General features: G+C 37.3%; 2 protein-coding genes across 7 annotated transcripts in view; one reads left to right on the plus strand and one right to left on the minus strand.

Annotated features, from left to right (window-relative positions):
• Positions 1-9,801, minus strand: part of LOC114877025 — a 69,388-nt gene extending 59,587 nt beyond the window's left edge. For 4 of the 5 annotated variants that reach the window (XR_003789493.2, XM_046288530.1, XM_029189108.2 and 1 more), the window contains exons 1-2: positions 9,119-9,801; positions 6,849-7,025 (exon numbers count right to left, since the gene is read on the minus strand). The gene's annotated coding sequence lies outside the window, so the exon portion shown is untranslated. Of the gene's footprint in view, positions 1-6,848; positions 7,026-7,247; positions 7,327-9,118 lie in introns of those variants that run through there. The other variant, XM_029189109.2, reaches the window with a different exon arrangement.
• Positions 9,802-10,381: 580 nt separating this feature from the next.
• Positions 10,382-20,595, plus strand: part of LOC114877021 (sodium/hydrogen exchanger 9B2) — a 40,240-nt gene continuing 30,026 nt past the window's right edge. The window contains exons 1-2 of one of the 2 annotated variants that reach the window (XM_029189093.2): positions 10,382-11,955; positions 12,870-13,256. In XM_029189093.2, coding sequence (XP_029044926.1) covers positions 11,642-11,955; positions 12,870-13,256 — 701 coding nt within the window. In that variant the 5' untranslated portion in view covers positions 10,382-11,641. The remainder of the gene's footprint in view (positions 11,956-12,869; positions 13,257-20,595) is intronic. The other variant, XM_029189094.2, reaches the window with a different exon arrangement.

Raw genomic sequence — 20,595 nt, forward strand, 5'->3', positions numbered from 1 at the left:
TGCGTGGAAGATTATCCGAAAATTAAAATTAATGGTGTGTATTTGCATTTTCGTACCAGCGGGCAAGTTTAGCTAAAGCATACCTAACAGGGAAGAAAACTACGAGGAAAATGCTTTCAATAATTTATCAATCCTTTTTTTACATCCTGAACTTGGATAATTTATAATCGTTCTCGCGAACGTTGGTGTTCTTAAAGTGCATCGCAGCGATAGATATATGTTAAACACCGTTAATGCATTTTAGTTCTACTAAATTAGCTTTCAGAGTGAAGAAATTTGAAATGCTTAGAATGAAAATTCAAAATAGCGATATTTTCCCCAGGATCACTAGCTATTCAAAATGCCAAATTGCTCAAAGGATTAAAATGTTAAGTGGGAACATGCAGGCAGACATTCCATTTTATATGGATTAATGGTCGTCGAAGTAGAGAAGGGTACATCGAAAGTGCTTGTCAGTACCATTAACACGAAACCGAAACCGCGTGGTCATTGACCCGTGGACATTTTGTAGTTCATCGAATTTAATTAAATCATGCTTTGATGTGTTGTTTCGCGTACCGTTCGATGAAACGGAGAAATTCAGCATAGAATTCGCGTTGTTGAAATAAGTCCACGGTATAAAACTCGGCTGGTTAGAATCGTATACATACGTTATCAAATATTTTGTAGAATATTTTCCAGAAGTCTGGTTACCATTTTCCCGGAAAACACGACACGGTCTCGCGCTAATAAAAAATATTTTCCGTGCAAAGCATCGCTGTTTTTCAGAGTTATGTTATCGGGTCGAATATCGTGTTACGTTTCAGTCGGAGAATTTTCATTAAAATGTTTTTAAACCAAAAAAAACGTAAGAAATGTAAAAAATAAGCTGTTGAATTTAATATTTCACTGAAAACGATATGAAGTTGCAATTTTTTAATATTTTAATAAATGCTCAGTCTCGTTTGCTAAGCACCTAAAAATCAATGATTATAGCTTACTAAATGGATTAAATTTTTCACAAGTGGGTGAAAATATTAGAACACTGCTCAAGTATCCTTTTTTCTTTTAGCTACTTCAGCTAACGATTATGGCAGAGCTTCTACTTCTACGATAGAATTTCGGGGAAAAAATGGCAGAAAGTTTGTCACAAATTATTTTCGCCAGAAATTCAAGGAAGGTTGCAGCGTAACGTAAGCCAAATAAAGAACAATTATCTTACTGATACTCGATTATTTCACTAAGCTGAAGCGGAAAAATTTTTATGCAAGATTCATTGCGGATGCGGGCAACCATTTCATGGTCGTTTGCCAGAATTTAAGAGATAAAAGCTTCAACCTTAAGCCGGTCATTTTTTTTTGCACACAGCTGTACGTTAATTAAATTTTCCCTTAAAATTTCATCTTCATCCCCGTATTTTCTCTAAAACTATTTCTCTTTCACACCAGAGTATTTGAACTTCACTGTGACTTTCTTTGCTGTTGAAGTAAATTTCTGTCAACATGTTTCAATGATTTCACTATTAATTAATTGCATATTTATCAGAGCGTTAATTTAAAACTTGCAAATTCATGTAGCTAGATGTTTCTCGTTGCAACTTGTGCGCGTTGCAAATATAACAGAATTCGAGGAAAATGAGAAGTAGAAATTAAACACCCTCGAATTTCTTTAGTAAAGGAAAATTTTAAGTTAATTTGCACAACATTTGCAAGTAATGTGTATACAATTTTGCTGCCCATAAGAAATTCATAAAGTCAAAATTAAAATTACTAAATAGTAGTAGTGTTGAATTTGTTGAGAGAATTTTTTGAAAGGGTTAAGCTAAGATTATCTGATTCTTTTTTTCGCGAATGGAAGACAAAAGTAAAATCTCAAGTTAACGAGTCAGATTGTTAGCAGCCCACCAATAATCACGTCAGAAAATTATTCCTCCTTGCTCTGTCGCACACTTCCTCTAACCATTACCACCAATTATTAGCCCTCGTTATCGCAGCTATGAAAATTGTTTCGACGAGCACTGTTTTCTCGCCCGATCGAATCCGAACAGTATATGGTACACACACTTAACAACATGTTTCTCGTGGTAACAACCTGTATATATATATTTTTCCTGGCGATAATACGACGGGAAAATATGCCCGGCAATTTATTTGTCGAAGTGTGAGCACAACATGTGATTAATATGAAACGCGGGAAAAACAGAACAAAATAAGAAGAAAGAAAGGAAAGAAATGTTGGCAAATAGAGAAAAATATTAATACACAATGTTCAATGTTAACACTGTGTATTATTATTACAACAATATCTATATGAAATATTAATTAGAATTCAGAATAGAAAAATCGAGGAAACGCGTCAAGGCTTAAATGTACAAGGAAAATTATCACTATGAAAATTATGAAAATTGGAAAAATTGCCAGTGGTTATTGAAAATAACTAGCTACTGACGTCTTTCGAGATTATTAGAAGTATTAGAAGTATTTGAAGTTTAATTTTCTGAGCAAACTATTTTCACGCGGAACCTATTATCTATTTTTGAACAAACTATTATCACGTGCATTGATGACAAAAGCTTCTAACATCATTCCCTTAAAATTTGTTCTTTTCTTAATTAGTAGAATAGGGTAACTTTTCATCCATCATAATTTAGAAAATTACACGTGTAAAGAGTGTTACTTCCTTAACACCAAGTACAGTTGTTGCATACAGAGGGTGTAACTTTGTGGTACCACCTATCCGAAGGTTGTCGCCAAAACCGCTATACTTTCCATGCTCGTCTGGCAGCCCTTTATCTCCAAGTGATATACGAGAACGAGCCACGCTTTTCTCCACGCGTTACATTGCTCGTTGGCCCGGGCTTTTAAGCTAATTCGAGGTGCGCCAGCTGCAACTGCACCACCTTCCTGTCGTCGTCTTGCTGTATCTTTTTCTGTGCTCCAGATATCCTGACACTGCTGTGTCCTTTGAAGCCGGCGTCAATTGCTCCATTTCCATAATTTTATTTCATTTTATTTCTTTCTACCCATTAAACTCGTGTCTTTGCTTTGTAAAACGAACAATACTAAAACTTAGACCGGAAATCTAAGGTAAGAGTTAAACTTTCATCGTGGTTTACAGGAATAAACACAATTATCTGGATCCATCTTCCAACAATACATTTGAGCGACGGCGTAGTCGCAAGTGGAAAAATAACTTCGATTTACTAGCTTCTCTTCGCCTACAGTTTCAGTGCAATTTCAATCTCACAGATGAGTTGGCCGGTGTTAAAACTTGTTAGCAACAACTGCACGATGTCGAGGTGTTCACCTTTTAACGAAGTTACCGACCCCTCGATATAGTCGTCAATTTTCCAACTCAGTCGACGAACTTGTTATAAAAGCAATAATTGTGCAATATTTCGTTTCCAATCATTCTCTGTGTACCCTATTCAACTAACATCGCTTCGTTTCCTATGGAGTATGTTCTAAGCCCCTTCTACCAGTGAAATTGATCGTTTCGTTTTGAATATCCTGGAAAAACTATTTTCACACTCTTTGAGTGCCAAAGGAAATTCCAAAAAAAGTGAAATGTAGACTAAAATAGAAAGGAGAGAAAATGAAAACTCTATTAATTAAATTTTAAATTTCTAAACTTTCAATTATTAATTTAATTATTCGACTATATTTAATTTGTGGTACCAGCCACCAATGACTTCCAGGATATTCAACGTTGCTAATAATAAATATAAACGACAGATTCGGTAATAAATTATTCCAGGCAAAGAATTTACATTGATGAATGAACGAACGTAAGCGTGAATAAAGTTATTTCGAGATCCTTTTCTCTATTCAATTTTTCGATGAAAACGAGGTATCGTGATTGTACTTGAGACAAAGTAGAGGCGGGATTGAAAGATCCGCTAACAAGACTTCTTTTAGAGCACTTGTGCGACTTCCCCCGGGACAAAGACAATGACCATCTTAAAGAGTAACGATGGTACGATAAAATATTCAGTCATACGTGCCATTCAAATACTTCCGACGACGGTGACCGAAAATAAACCTTACACACCAACCATTTCACACTGAATATTAATAAGTCTCGTGCTCTGTCTCCTATTTATTTGTCATTTAGAACAGTTAACGTCGCTCATAAGGTTTCTTCTAATGGATAATGTATAATTACCCTGATATAATTAAGCTAATTCTAAACATCACATTTGCTCAATTATTCATAGTTTACAGGGAAAAGTGTGTCCAATATTATAATACATTTCTGTGAAAGACATTATAATACATCAGGATAAAATTAAATCTGCAGAATATTTTAAATATGTACATAAATCACCGACTCGCAGCTTCGAAATCACACTTCATATATCACAGAAATACATTAATATCAAACACATATCATTGTTAAATCAACTTTCGTCTTAATAAATCTCTTGAAATTAAAATAATTTTAATTAAAATACTCATTTCATTATCCTTCTAATATCGCTTCAATTAAATTTCTATTTCCTTCCTCTATTTTTGCGCCAATTTATCCTAATGAAAAATTGAATGCCCGACAAAGCCATCGCGTTTGTGGAAACAGTCTCATCCGTCAGAAGTCGTATCCCCAAACATCTTGATCCCTCAAGATAATCTCTCCACGTAAGTCGTTTGAATACACGATTCAAGGAGCTTGAACGAATTATTTCAATTTAACTGGCTTCTGCGCTAAGTCTTGATACGTGACGAGACTTCCTTGAGCGCAATCGAGGGAGAGGAATTTGATCTTCTTCCGAAAGCGGGACAAGCGAGCGACTTGGAAAATGTTTCTTGAGGTACACGTCGCGAAACATGATAAGTGGTTTCTTGAAATGCGCCCTTTTTACTTTCGAGGGAATTCTTGCTCGATGCGTTTACTTGAACAGATGTAACCCCTGTGGGTTACACCCTAGGGAGATGGTAAATTTGCATATCATCTAGTTAACTCCACTAAGGAGAGTATCAAAGGGTACCTGACAAAGGTTTCCATCTACCTTGATAACTGACCATCTATGATCCGAAATCGCAATCATCTAGCAAGGCAATATGGAGTAATTGGTATTCAGAAACAGAAAAATAAATTAGATCGCAGAGGGTTAATCGTTTCGACCGGGTTGTTCGAGCGCTCACGCGACTACCGTGTTTGCTAGTGTGCGTAGGGGTCAGTACGCGGTCGGACGAGAAGCTGAAAGATAGATCAGAGAGATCAGAGAAACGTGGGAGAGGGATATTTGCAATTCCAATCCCATCTTCGACCTCGTACGTCTCTCCCTCTCTCTGTTCGTCCAAGTCTCCATATTCATCCGTGTATGATGAACACCGACGATTCTCGCGTGACTGCCGCGCGGAATGCTCGATGAAGGACGGAAATTCGCGTGCTCCTCGCGAGCCAAAGCGTAACGCGGAAGATCGCGGCCAGCCTGTTACGAACTCCGTTTCTTTGCGACCATAAGGAATTTTTCCAGCTCCGCTGCTCACGTTCCCCGGTAGCGAAGCCGCGTCTTCAGAATCGACCGAAGATTGCGGCTTTATTGTCAAAATTCTTTGCTCGAGAAATTGAAAAGCATCTCCCCTATGCCACTGCATTTCGCTTCCCCTTTATATCTATTTCGAGACGGTGTCACGTTCGAAATACTAAATATTTTTCTATGGTTTAATTTTCTTTTCAAATAGAAAAAAAAAATTTCGTTTTTAATATGCTATCACTTAAAATATTGATCTTTGAAAGGTGAATTAAATGTTGCTCATTAAAACAGCTTAATTAATGAAAAATCAACGTCCGGTTCACTGAATCAAAGTAAATCCGATATTAATAGTCGAACGATTGATAAATTATTAAATATTTCATTTTGAGTAAAATGACAAGATGTTTGCACGCTCTGCTTGATCGAAATATCCGAAACGTTCGATCGTTGAAAAATACGCATCAACGAACGAGCACGCGTGTCCGCGAATTCACGGCTAATGAAGAATGAAAATTCGCGACTTCCGGGAGCTCGAGTCGCACAGGCATGCGAAATCATGATTAGCGGAACGACAATATTCCCGACGCGCGTACTGCTTGAACGATGAAAAACGACCGTTCTCGACGACAGTGACACGGGAAAATATGTTTTGAAATAGACACGGCCGTATCTTTTTAGATAAGGCCTCGTGAAATTACGAAGAACTGAAAAATCCGGAGAAATATAAATAACTTGTAAATGGAAATTTCAAATGCTCCATTTCTTCCTTCATTTCACTTTCATTTATCATAGTGATATGTTTTTTGTTCTATTAAATACTGATCACTGATAGCCATCTACACGATCAATAATCTACTTGAAATTCAAAGAGTACTATTATACTGATAAAGAAATGATTATTACAGTCATATGACTCGAGTTATCTTGATCAAATATTTTCTTTCCATTATCGAGTGATCGAGTGATACCTGAAAACCGATCAACACATAATCGAGATCAATCCTTAATTATCAATTGTAACAAAACGTCTCAATATTTCTTATATCGAATAAATTTGTTTGTTAACAATATTGATACAAAATTTGTGTAGTTATTTAAAAATGTTAAATTTCAAATATTGATTACTATTTGAAAATTAGCCAATTGATTTATAAAGATTGATCCTTCGTTATCGACGTAATCAGGCGCGAATGAAACGATTGTAAGAAGAAACCTTTATCCCATGCAAGTTACAGCAAGACCGTTTTGACCCAGATACGGGCGTGTACCGTATGAAATGAAATATCGGAGGGAATGGATGCAAAGTTTTAATTGCGAGCGTTCGCGGATACTTTCGTGACTCATCGTAGACACTCGCCACGTTGAAGACGAGTAATTAATTCTGAACACTGACCGTAATACCGTGCAATCGAGCTGCGAACATCCATCGCGTTCTATCCTGGCAGGAAGATGAATCGAGTCACCGAGTCGGAAGCGTGATGACTGCTCACTACCATTGCCAACCCCTTTCACCGCTTTCCTATGCTTCGTTTCGATTCCTTCGGTGTGATTTACCGCCTATTATTATCGGCTAGGAACAATTAGAAAGAGAATTTAAGCAACAATGACTAATTTTTAACAGTAGATGAAGTAGCCTAACTTTTGAGTCATAGGAAAAGAAATTCTTCATTTTTTCAGGCTTATTTTTAAATTTCATTTTCACTTTGAAAACATATCAGAAGAAGTAGAACAGGTGTGAATATTATCACCTTTTCGTTTTATGTAATAATTGTAAGCTACTTATCTTTCTTACCTTGCGGTTAAGTAACAATTTTGTTACCATTTTTGCAAACTATAATTATTTAACTTCAATGTCACTGTTACGAGACGAGCACGAGAACATCCTTACGTTAGGATGTCCGCTAACATAAATTCAGCCTGTATGTATTCTGTTTTCACTGGCCGCGCGCGAAAAATGGTAACAAATAACGATGTGTTTACTTTTACCGTGATATATAGAATTCTTACTCAGTTTTATCGCAGTAAAACTGCGTAAAATAGCGCTTTGATTATCGCAGTAAACTATGATGGTGTTTACAATATATTTTTCTAAGTTGACGAGTAGCACTTTTTAATATGATTTATCTGACTCTTTGCAACACATAAGAGAATTATTACTAGCGCGTTTTCATCCTTGGATGTCTATTCATTTGCATTTTGTTCATTTTTAATTACAATTCTATTTGCATAAGCTCACAATTCATTACAGATTAATACGCTTTTCATTCGAAACTTCTCAAATTTTGTTTCTCAATGTGTTGCGTGCCCCCGCGAGACTCATAACTTGTTGCGAGACGAGCACAAAACGAATATAAATGATTTATGGAACTTCGCGTTTTATGTAATATACTTATTATGCACAATAAAAATTGATATTATAACACTTGAACACACTATGAATCGGAACGACGCAATGCTTTAAATGAACAAGAAAACACAACAATAGAGGGCGCTGATCACGAAATGGCGCGAGGCACTAATTTCAAATCATGTAATCTTGTATCTTGTTAGATAATGTTTACATTTCTCGTTCTTATTTCTTCTATATAGTGTTAAATAAAATTAAAGGCAAAGCAATGAAAGAGCCCTAATAAAATTCAATCGCCATCAAAATTTGTAATAATACGAGTAAAGTTCAAACTCCAAGAAAACCGCATCGTAGCTTGTTGTTTGTATGATCTAACGAGTCGAACACGTGCTTGGTGAGAGAATCGAATATAAATACCACGTGAACGCGGTTTTGCACTTACGATATAATTGTTGGTAACTAGGTAGTACACATATACGGACGGTTCGATCTTTTCCGCCACTTGCTCGGTAGAGTACTATGAGTTAGTGTCAATAAAACAGCTCGATTTCATAACTCGAATCCATTGTCAATGTTTTCTTTCCACCAACATTATTTTTTTTACAATTAACTCTATGGATTTCATTCTGTGAAATCTTTGAAATCACGAAACAATTCGCGAATTATTTAATCGAAAAACGGTAGAAAGTAAGACAATGAACTCGTTCGAGTTCAATGGATTGTCTCTCAACGACAAAACGATTTCGAGACTCGGTCAAATTAAAAATTAGCTTGCTATTGAAAGAGTTGAGTTCCCTGGGAGGCGCAACAAGTGACGATAATTCGAATTTCAAGCAGGATCGTCGAACACGCGCGATGCTAAACGAACGAAAATCCCGAAAGAAACACGGAAACGGAATCTAAAAAGCGTTCCATCTCGCTTATCTAACGATAAGAACAGACTCAACAAGTGTTCGATGAGTTCGCAAACATAATTGTTTCAAGCAATTCAGTCGGAATGTACCAATCGACGTGTAAAGGTATAAAATTAAGGAAAATTCCAAAATACAAATTAGTCGATAATTAATTAACTAGATGATTAATTCTTCTAACATATACTAATATCAGAAATTATATAATTAAGACGTACGTTCCAGCTGAAGAATTGCAAGAAATATTTTCCAAATGTCAATTACTTTTCTCTAATTTATGAATTGTCTACTAAATTAATTAAAAACATAATCAATTGTGTAATGAGACAAGAGAAGAAGCGTAATTAGGTGATCGATGAGCGGATGAGATTTGAAATATTATATAATATAATATATAAATGATACCTCGTTTTTAAATGAAATCCATTTGTTCGGCTCTCTGATTGTGTACACTCACTCGACGAAGGTTTAAGAACGAATGAATGAACGGTTGCGTTTCGACACGTCTGCTGTCGCCCGCTGATATAATTCACGTGTTTACTTCAAGGGATTATCCCTTTCTGGAATGCTGTACCAGCTCGGTCGGCTTCGTAGATGGCCTGCGGGTCTGAAGTGAACATTGTTTTTCACACGCACGCACTGGCCTGAAATAATCAAAACAGTCTTCCCCTGCTCGAACGTTTACATCTATTTCCACAGGTAACCACAGGTAAAGTTCTAACGCGTCGCGAACGGAAAAATAATACACCGGTTATAACAGATCGTAATTCCAAAATTAATATAAACCTTACACTATATCCACACGTAACAAAGGTAAACGAAGAACATAAAATAGTACATAATAAATACCACGAGCGTAAATCTTTCAGTTTGTTATTACCCTGTCGGTCGTACGCTAAATTTTAACGTTAAATATTTTCAGCGCGGAATAAAGAATAAAACTGGAAGCACTCAAACGCGGAAAATAAAATCTATATGTCAATCGAGCGTTGATTTTGTACGAAAAAATAAGTTGGAAAAATGGGATAAAATTGTTTCATACACAACTTTGTTTTCGTGAAAATTGAATTTCAAAATCCTTTAAACTATTGAAATAAAAAAATAACAAAAACTTTGACAGTTTTCCAAATGACACTACAATTTTTCGAAACAGATTAGAAGATTACTTTTTAAAGTAGCTGAGGTGTTAACACGTAGATCAAACATAACGCATCGAAATGTAATGGAAAGAGCTAAACATTGGATTGCGATATACCGTGTATCAATTAGGTATTCGACAACAGTACGATTACGTAGGACGAACGACAGGTGAAGATTCTAATTCGTCTAACGAAGCGTTTGAAAATCACGAAGAAGATGCTGAGAAGCTGGAGAACTTAATAATCTCTCAGCTCGTCTGGTATTTCGAGGTCGTTCTTCATCGCGGCTGTCGTTGGTTAAATGAACGCGTTGACCTAGAGAATCGGTGCAATCAGGGGCACGCCAGGTCGGTGGGTTAGTCCCGAATAGACTGTCAATGAGGTGTCCAGCTGTGCCCATCCTGTGCAACGCGGTAACAATTATCGCAGCCGTAACAGGTCCCTCCTTGGCCCGCGTTCCAGTACTTTTTTACCAGCCCCACCATTCGCAAAAACACGGTTTGCGGACCGGCGATGCACACTTTGCACCGTTTAGTCGTTGGTTAACCGTGCTCGTTCAACAGCGTCGTTTCCGCGCTGTTCGCGTGTGCGTGACGCTTCTCATCGAAGAAGCTCTTCGTTCGATGAAGCAAGCTGTTTTCTTTTCTATTCACGACCTTCGATGAACGAACCGATCAAGGTGAAATCGTGACACCTTGAAAAGTATAGAAATGGACAGGTTACACCGTCTTAGAGCTTTCGTTTTTGATCTTTCCTCGTTTATCCATTTTCCTCTAACTTCGTTGCGCTTCTCCTGTGAAAGGTTCGTTTGACAAACGATCAGTAGTGCAACTCGGAACGGAGGAGGCGAGTTAGAACCGGCAACGAGAACCTTGAATTTCGCGCTAACGAGGTGAACAAAGCTCGCTGCGTCGGCGGAGAGGATCCGCGTTCTAACAAAACCGGGTCAAGGTGTCAAAGACGTCAAGCAGTCGCGGAGATATCGGCGTAAGGTGTTAGCGCAGCGAGTACCCCAGGAAAACAAAGCGTCACGCGACTCAGTTAACGATCGCCGGCTGGGTATCAGCCACGTGATCGTTAATCAACGATCGGGGATCATCGTGTTTGGACTTTCTCGGGAGTCATCGTCACGCGACTCCGCTACTGTCAACGATCGTCAGGCAGAGGGAGAGCTGTGATGGTGAACCGAGCCATCTTTATCGGCAGTCAATCGCGGAAAGTCGTCGCTTGCTTGTTCCGCTGATAGCTCCGGCGACTTTTAAACTCGTCGCCTTCTACATTTTGAACTTGAACCGCGAACCGAGTGGGCGACTCGAAGGATACCGCGTTAACACTTCAACTCGTTCGGTCATTTAAAATACTTGCAATTAAGACAGCTCGGAATATAACGAAGTTTCAAGAGACCGGTGATCACGAATTATCAAAAAGAAACGGGAATTTGAGTCGCACGTTGAGTACATGGATTCGTGTTGCTTCAAGAAAATCTCTGATCTTGGAAACTGGAAATACTTGTGTATTCTAACGAGGAACTTAAAGGACTCTTGGATCCCCGTCGCCAAGCTGGACCTCTTTGCTTCAGTGCTTAGGAAGATCGCGAAGCTAACGTAGCAACTGTCTAATTAAAAGAACTTCGTTGCACCGAATTAAATTGCAACACTCGAAATTGAAATTCTACGTTCCCTGAATGCAACTCGATATCTTTGGATCTTGAGTTGAATTTTTACACGCGTTATTGAAGTTCAGCTTTCCCAGGGACAGCTGCTTTTCACCCATCGAAGAGTGTATCGATATGGAGATCGATATGACCGGCAAAACAAACAGATCTAACGAAGAATTAACGAAAAGACGCGTCTCCATTAGCGATCAGATCCTAGGACTGGATAATCCTGGCTTCGATCATCATCGACGCATAAGCGCCAGCTCGGAGCATAATTCCGATCAGGGCCGCGGTAAATCCATAATGCAACACGGGGGTAGCACGGAGAATATTCAGCACAAATTCGATCTCGAGAATGGCAGGATAAACGGGAACAGGAAGAAGTCCACGTACAGTCTGACGAGTTCCATCAGGGACAAGATCCAGTATTCGGAAGAGCTGGAACGGTGAGACTTCTACGCCTCTTTTCGGATAGGGTTCGATTTTTGCTCGTTAGTTCGAGGTGATGGGTAATTACCGGTGGAAAGTGACGGGTTCGGCTGCGATGCTGGAAGTAATCCTTAGCTCTGATAGACGTGTAATTATCGGTGTTGATATTTTTTCTTTTCGGGGATTTATCGAGGGTGAAATTGATATTGTGATATAGCAAATCTTTGGGGCGAGTGTGAAGAATCGTTAAAGAGGTGTTTTAGAGTCATTGGAAATAATTTGACGGTGCTTTTTTCAATGAAAGAATTTCTGTTGATAACAAATTTTTTTCCGAATTCTCGATCTATAAAATTTCCTTCGTATCGCTAGAATGAAATGTCACGTGGATCTTTTAATAATTTTCAAAAGCACACGTTATTTATCCTCGACGCAGATATGAAAATATTATTCCTCCAGTGCATCGGAGCGATATATCAAAGATACTTAGCAGGTACAAATTGCAAATCACAACACAGACGCAACGAATCCCGCGACATCTTCGTTTCCAATTATCCAAGCAAATATATGCCGTTCCGTTCGAAAACGACGTCCGCGTGCAATCGATTCAGAGAGAATGAATGAAAACTATTCGAAGCAGGCGATTCTAATCGAGTCGATTATAACGGATCTAGGAAGCTCCGTGTGGATCGCGATGTAACAGTCGCAGTTACAAAGCCTGTCATTTCTGATCGCCTTGATAACATCATAAAGTCTAATGAGATTTAACGAAGCGCAACGTCGAGTTTCCTACGGATTATCCGTTTGCGAGCATTTCAAAAAGTATCTGCTAAATATTCTTCTTTAGTTTCGCACTGTCTAAGATTCGGGGAGGGGGTTAGGTTGAACACCATTTTTCTCTGTTCTCTTTTTCTCATCTAATATTAAATTTTAGCATTCGTTCCAGGTCGTGGTTGTATCTGTTCTGCACGAGATGTCATGGACGCGACGACACACCGTCCTGGGAACCACCCGGTTGGAGGAAAGCTTGTCCTCATCCATTTTGTCCAAGCTACAGAAAATTCGCCAGGATCCTGTGTCTCTTTTTGTTGGGCCTACTACTCTGGGGCATCGTCTACACGATATTAGGCGATGACGCTGCCCCAGGTGGCCAACTATTCGGCCTCGCTGCCCTTTGCATAACAGCGCATTTCGCCGGATGGTTGTTCTCGCTGACCACCCTTCCTGCGCTAATTGGCATGCTGATTACCGGGATTATATTTCAAAATGTCGGCTTGGTGCACATCGAAGGTAGTTACACCGTCGTCGTCTCCAATCTCCGGTGAGTTTTTGAAATATCTCTTTTCTAATTTCGATAATTAGGCCTTATTTAGTGCTTAGAAATAAGAACGAGGCATAGAACGTTTGAATGACTATCAGTCGAAAAAGAATCTTCGGATAATAAAACGCGTGAAAATCTGAATGGGTGTTTATGTTTGTCGTGTTCCTTCAAAAGCAATTATCGTCATTTTCTTTTTAACGAACCATTAATTGTTTTCCACCAGCTTTTAACTCGACCTCAATTTACTGCGAGACATTTATAGACAATGTCTGGATTCAGGACACTGAAAATCTTTTATGCTTTTTGTTATTCCGTGCTTTTCATGCGACTTGAAAAATTGACAGTTTCTTAGAAAATTGGTTTTAACTTGTAACTGGTTAATATTGTAAGGATTTTCTGAATTAAGTATTCTAAACGAAAACATGAAATCTTTTAAATATACTCTGACACAAGAATCACAAAAAAACTCAAAAACGTTTAATTAACTTGACCGACTGAATTCAAGAAAGTTTCATCACAGACGTCTGGCGAATGAATACTGACTTTTTAAACTTCTTTAATTTCTTCAACTCTTCATTCAGTATTTGAATAGAACTTTATTATTTTCAACCTCATAGCCAAGAAAAAGGACTTTTATCTCTTCACTTCACACCCTTTCATTCTCTCATACTCTCGCCATTCCCTTTTATCTTCCTTTTTCGTTTAGGATCATTAAGTATCTCAGGAACTATTAGATTTAAAAGGAAAATTCGTAAGAAAAATCAGCTAGCAAAGTTTATAGAGAAACGCATGGAACAACCTGTATATCGATCGACGATGCAATCGGGGATAATAAAAGGATTTATGGGTTGCATGAAAAGTAACAATTTCCAAGTGTGAGACATTCAGACGGAATGTTTATAGTTGGTTGAACGACATCGTTGACCCGGGTGAGCTAAGGGGTTAATTATTACGGTGTTGCGCGTGACTACTGTTAGACTTAACTGGGCACGTGATTAAAATCATGTGCTGTTACGCACACATTGCTTCTTCGGCTGAATTTGTAAATGGAACTTCATCATTTCATAATTGAAATTTATTCCTTCGCGTCATGTGATAATATTTACTTCTCGTGGTTGGCCATGTTTCACCGGAAACGATTATTAGCCTGATCGCCGTCTTCGGAAGTGTATGGAATTCGATACTCGGAGTATTTCGCCGTGAAATTAATTCAAACGCTTAAAGGCGTTAAATACTTTATTCTAACGGTTTCATTTAATTCACATATCTTAAATAACTTATTTTATCTTCACGGTTGCTAATACTTGAGCTTAGATTCAATGCTTCGGCATTTCATTTATCTTCAATTTATCAAATCATTCATAATAAAATCTTACGTGTCGAATGATAAAAACTTACAATCCCTTAGGAAATATGTTCTGCGCATTTTTTGTACAATATTTTTAAATTAATCAAGGAATCACCTTAAGTGTCCCTTATAAGCTTTAACGAGCTTCTGTATGTTGAGAGCAGATTCATAGATCATTTAATCAAACGGTGTGATGTACGAAACGAGAGAGGCTGATGGATGAAAACAGGAAGAAAAGTGGATAAAATTTGCTAGCACGTAGCATTCAGAGATAAGATATAATAGAGAAATTTTCATTCGTCAGCTATTTCGTTGAGATTGATAGATCACGTGGGAACGATATCGAAGTTTTAAATCACAGCTTTGTGCGCGCCACTTAATCCCCTTTCCGAGTGAAAAAAATATTTCTTTTTTTCTCTTTTACTTCACCTTTGAATCACGGATAAATCCAACGAGACTTTTCTCATTTGACAGAACGTTCATATTTTGATTTCCTGCAATAAATAAATTTTAAAGTCTTCGAATTTGACCGATAGTATCGCTTTTATTTGATAATAGAATAAGATTTATTATTAATTCTGATCGAAGGAATTTTTTCATTTATCGTATCTTTCTTTTGTATATTCCAGTAGCTAAGCTAATTGTAAGCCATTTATTATCAGTATTTTTCAAGATTACACTAATCCAAGGTAAAAGTATTATTCCTTTATTCTTATTGGATTATATGGTCTTTACCTGCTCGTTTATGTGTTCTCTACGAGGATCCAAAGGTGAGGGTTTATGGGAAGTGCTCCTATGGGGAATATTCGTGGCGTAACCACACGTTCTGCCATTCATTTAGATGAAATTGTTACTAATGGATTTCAGGATCAATGTTATCACTTTGGAAAATGGGCAATTTTGAAAATGAAACTGAGCAACAATATTCCCCAAATGTAAAATCAGGGAATTATCAAAGGAAATATACCAGATTATGATATTTCCTTTGGCAATTTTGTAATGATTATGCTTTCCACTCACGAGTCTCTCGTCGAAAGTATTGATGACGAGCATCAAGAAGGTTCCCAGAAAGTCCTCGAAGCAACGACTCATCGTTATCGTAAGGTTGACCCCTTTTTAATGTCGAGGTCGTCCGACAGTCATTCGTCGTAGGCGATACATGTACAGCATAGTAATAAGCCCCATAGGAATAGAGAATTCCAGGTCCATTCCCGACTGTACTCGCTTTTAATTGAGCTGTTTATCGGAAAAGGTTACCCTTTGTTCTCTAGGTCGAACATTTCGTGGAGTCTTCTTCGGTATCCGGTGAAATTTCCAGTCACGAATGCGCTTAAAAACGTGCCTGTGCCTTGTATGAGTTTCCTTCGGTGTGCAGTCTGAAAAATTCGTGTGTCTTGGAATTTGCATTGTTCGGAATAAATTTGTATTCATCCGAGGTGATCGTTGAAATTTTACCAAGTACTCTTCTCCTTTTACAACTCTGCTCGAGAAACTGGAATTAACTGGTTGTAAGTAAATTCTTAATTATACTTACAATTAGTTATTCTGAAAAACAGATATATTCTATTCCACCGACAAAAGATCTTCTTTGTTACAATCGAACAGAAGACGATCGTTCATCTTGACGATCGACGGAGAAAAGGTGGCACTTCGAGCGAATTTTAATGCACGAATATTAGAATGCTCTGTAGTCCGGTATTCGTGAAATATTAGCTGTCAAGAATGCAGAATTTATGTCTTTGACGCGCGGTATTCGTATATCACTTGCCATCGGTTGTATTCGCTGCGCGAGTTTCGAGTGTTGCATTACGCGGCCCTCTATGCACCGACTATCCCGCCTGTATATCCCTGCTACGTAGATCCGATTTCGTTGCAATGATATTCGCATCGATATTCGCATAACGATTGTCGAAGTGTACGCGAGAGTTGCGAGCATTCGAGAGCTCAAGAATTTTGGAACGATGATAACAGAATTGGCCGTAGGAGGATTGAAATGATTCATATTAGCTGAGCTGGTTATTGTGAAACGATCGAATCACCGATGATATTGGGATATTTCATAAATATCGCATGATGGTAAAAAAAATTATTACATGGAGCAGTGAAAATTTTTGGACCATCTTCGTATGATTGTTCAATTATTTGCAACCCGATTTTTTTATATATGTATTAGTCAATTATTTGAACAAAGACCCTGAAAGCGCTATTGGCAAACCAAATAACGGTCACCGATAATCCCTAAGGCATTGAACGTGTGAATACAAAATGGCAGATTATCAGTTGCAGCAAACAATGGCTCCAGGGTGAAATACGTGTATTGTTCCTTTACAGATTTCAATCAAGACATGCCACGCCAATGGCAACCGGAAATTTAATACACTCTTTAAAGAAAATATAGCTAATGAAACGTTATTAGTTAATTTATATTAGAAAAGTAATATTCGGAGTTACATATATTTAAATTATTCTGGTTAAATCGTCCGTTTTGTCTGCAACAACCTAATGCATTGTTTCATATTACAAAACAAGTCAGAAAACGTGAGATTGAAACACGAAATTGGATTCCTCATAATTTGTACGCTTTCAGGTGTTCGTTTAATCTCCGTTTTCCGGCACCAGATTTCATTTTCATGCAAAGAATGAATGGAAAGCTACAATGTGGTACGCGTAGAATTTTCCCACAAAATTTCATTGACCAGCCAATTCAACTTTTATATGCAAAAGCAAATTTCAGAAAATTAGTGTTATCAATTTAGAAAATTATCACACGATTTCGTTTGTTATAATATGTTTTAAATTGCAAAGAATGTGAAAGGTTTTACACTAATTGCATAATGTCTTTGATGAATATATAAAATGAAATAATTGCATAAAAAACTGCTAATTATGTTTTCTTATAACATTGAAAAATCTGTCTAACATCAATCTAATTATTGGGCAATTTGAAACGACTAAATGACTTAATAACAGTAACGTTGGAATAATTACAGATTCAGTGATTTTTAATGTTAATTTATGTGTAATTATATATGTTATATAATAAAAGTGAATAGAGTGATTATAATCGAAATAATTTTAATTTAAAAAAAATTAATGATAGAAAAATTGCTACTATAACATTAAAAAAAAAGTGAATGTCGATTATTTAAACAATCTAATCCATTATTTGTACAGCGTAAGATAATTCATTCTTTGCAATTCTATCAGTTGATAAATGTAAGAATGCAGAGGCATTTAATAAATCAAAGCGATCCTGCGCGTGATATAACAATTACACTGAATCATTGATAACTTCAATTATACAGAAACTTTATTATGTCACGTGTGTGTTCATTAACAGAAATAGAGCTGCATTCTTCTCTTTCATTATCTAGAATTATTTTTTTCTAATTAATTCCTTTATGATATTTCCGTTTTATTATCAGACCCCAAATAATATCTACAGAATTATGAATTAAAATAATTTTCAAAGTAGGAACCACTTGAATTAATAACACGACCGCCTGATAATTAATTTTCTTCAACTTCAAAGTTTTCCTCTTTCAACCAGAAATATATTCTATTTCAACCTGTTTGTTGCTTAATTGAAGTCGAATTATTAATCTTTTCATTTGCATCAAAATGAAATGTTATGGTAGCACAGGATTTTCAGTCTCAAAACATTGACTGAGATGGAAATTTAAATAATTCTGAGCGTTCGCGTATTTCTTTTCCGCAATATGTACGCGGCTCGCAACGATAAAAGGAAGAAACTCTGTTGGTATGTTTTCGTAAGAATATATTGCTTCCTCGAAACATCCGGCAATTTGATGCGATATTCCAGATTCGCAACATAATATCTTGCCAGTAACGTGTACGAGTGATAAAAAATTTCTGACATGGATTTTCCGTTGGAGTCATTTTTTGCATTAGACGAGTCATAGAATTTTTCTTCCTTCTGAAGTAACATCAAAGATTTTAAAATTCTAATCATCAACACAATAATTGAAATCCTGTTGCTTTTCATTAACATAAAAATATATTTATCATTATTCCTGATAGCAGATTATAATTTGACAGTGCATGTCATTATAAGAAAAATTCTTTGATCTAAACTGGATTACTGAGAAAAGTAATTTCGTCCTACAATTTGAAGACGATATTTTAAATTCCAGAACATTCTGTAAGAAAATTTCCCTTTGGTTAAACGTGCCCTGACAGTTACTCGACGAGACACGACATTGCACACGGTTTTCTTTGCGATGCAACCCGTTACACAGGCGCACGTGGTGTCTGTGGAAAAATATATTGAAATTGCCTGCTGAGAGTTTCCCCGTGAAATTAATATCGGCGAACGTGCGCTGCAATGTGTAACGATACCCTGTTACGCGATAGATCTTCTTTCGATGAATATGCAATACAAAATAAATAAAAATAAAGGATCTCCTCTTTGATTTATATGCAATTTAAATAACAGGGAGTTCATCATACGAATATTGGATTTTACACAACTTTTTTTAGAAAATATTTTTAACAGAGATCTGTTATTCCTGAAATTCTATACAAAAGTTGTTGGCTAGTTAATCGCCAACCACTCGAAGTACATTGGTCTTTCGAAAAGAAATCTGCTTGCGTGTCTGGAATGCGGTACCTCGACGACAGACTGCGCCGAAGTTTGCCGGCAAGGTAACAGAGCGGACAAAGTGCGACATCCGGGAGCAGTCCATAAAATTCCTTCGGGAGAACACCCGTGAGACAGCCGTCCTCGTCGTTCTACCGTGGACTTTACACGGAAACGACGACAAGTCGTCACGGACGAATTCAGAGCCGTCGACCTACGGCTTCCGTTCTGGCTTCACACGATTTTATTCTTCTACCTACCAGATACTTGTCCCTCGCTACGTGTTATTGAAACATTTATATGGTGTCGTGGATCTCGTAACCTCATGCTCCGCCGAGCTTCTCCTTACTCACTGTCCTTTCGAATTTCAAACAATTTTACAGTGATTCGAGCTGTTTCGAACGGTGATTCGAACTCTTTCATATGTTAGTGTGCATTTAGAGAATTTCATGATTAAAGAAAAATTTAAACTTCTATACTTTCGATTTAGTGTTTTCGGAGTCTTAGTCGGAGCGACGCACAGCACTTAGACTCCGTTCCCTCTGTCTCGAGTGGAATTTTGATTTTCTTCCTCTTAATTTGTGAAATTTATTTGAAATATAAATGCACGTAGTAGGGTTCAAAGGGTTAAGTTGACCTTAAATCTTCAGCGTCGTAGGATTAACAGCAGAAGCAAATGTAGCACACGCTTTCATATCCCGTTAATGCTCGGGAAGTCATTTGATTCAATAAGCGTTTGGTCACTGCTCGACCACTTTGTTGGAATTGTTTGCGTGCAACTGTACGTTACAGGTTGGTCTGTGTAAGCGAGCGTGTAGGTGCAATCGTTCACAACAGTATCGATCGTGTTTGTCGAGGTTTGGCTATCTAGCTATCCCCTATCTGGCGTAAACATCCGGTTACAGCTCGCATGTTTAACCCTTTCATTGAGTATACGTCATACACAGAGCTCGGTAGAACTTGTAGTACAAGCAGCGGATTTCTCGTTAAAAAATTAAATCGAAATTGTGCAATTAATCGTTTAATTGTGTAATTAAACCGCGGTAAATGTATAAATATCCCGAAATATTAACGGGAAACAGAAATTAATCAAAATCAATAAGTAACGATACTTTTATCTCGAATGTTTAAATGTGATGATAATATCAACAATTATATCAACGACTGAACGTGATCCAGGTTATATTAAAATAAATATTGGAGAAAATATGTTGATAATATTTCATTATAAAAGTTTAAACACCTCAGCTTCGATGCTACCCGAGAGCTATAATTAAAACTCTTACAGAGAGAAAAATTCATTCAACGTATCTTTAATTTCGCAAGTTTTCAAGAGTTCGCGATTCGAGCGTCCGTAGATCATAGAAGAAGCTCGTCACTCTATGGCAATT

The sequence above is a fragment of the Osmia bicornis genome, chromosome 13 (genome assembly GCF_907164935.1).
Source record: "Osmia bicornis bicornis chromosome 13, iOsmBic2.1, whole genome shotgun sequence".
NCBI classification, from domain to species: Eukaryota; Metazoa; Arthropoda; class Insecta; order Hymenoptera; family Megachilidae; genus Osmia; species Osmia bicornis.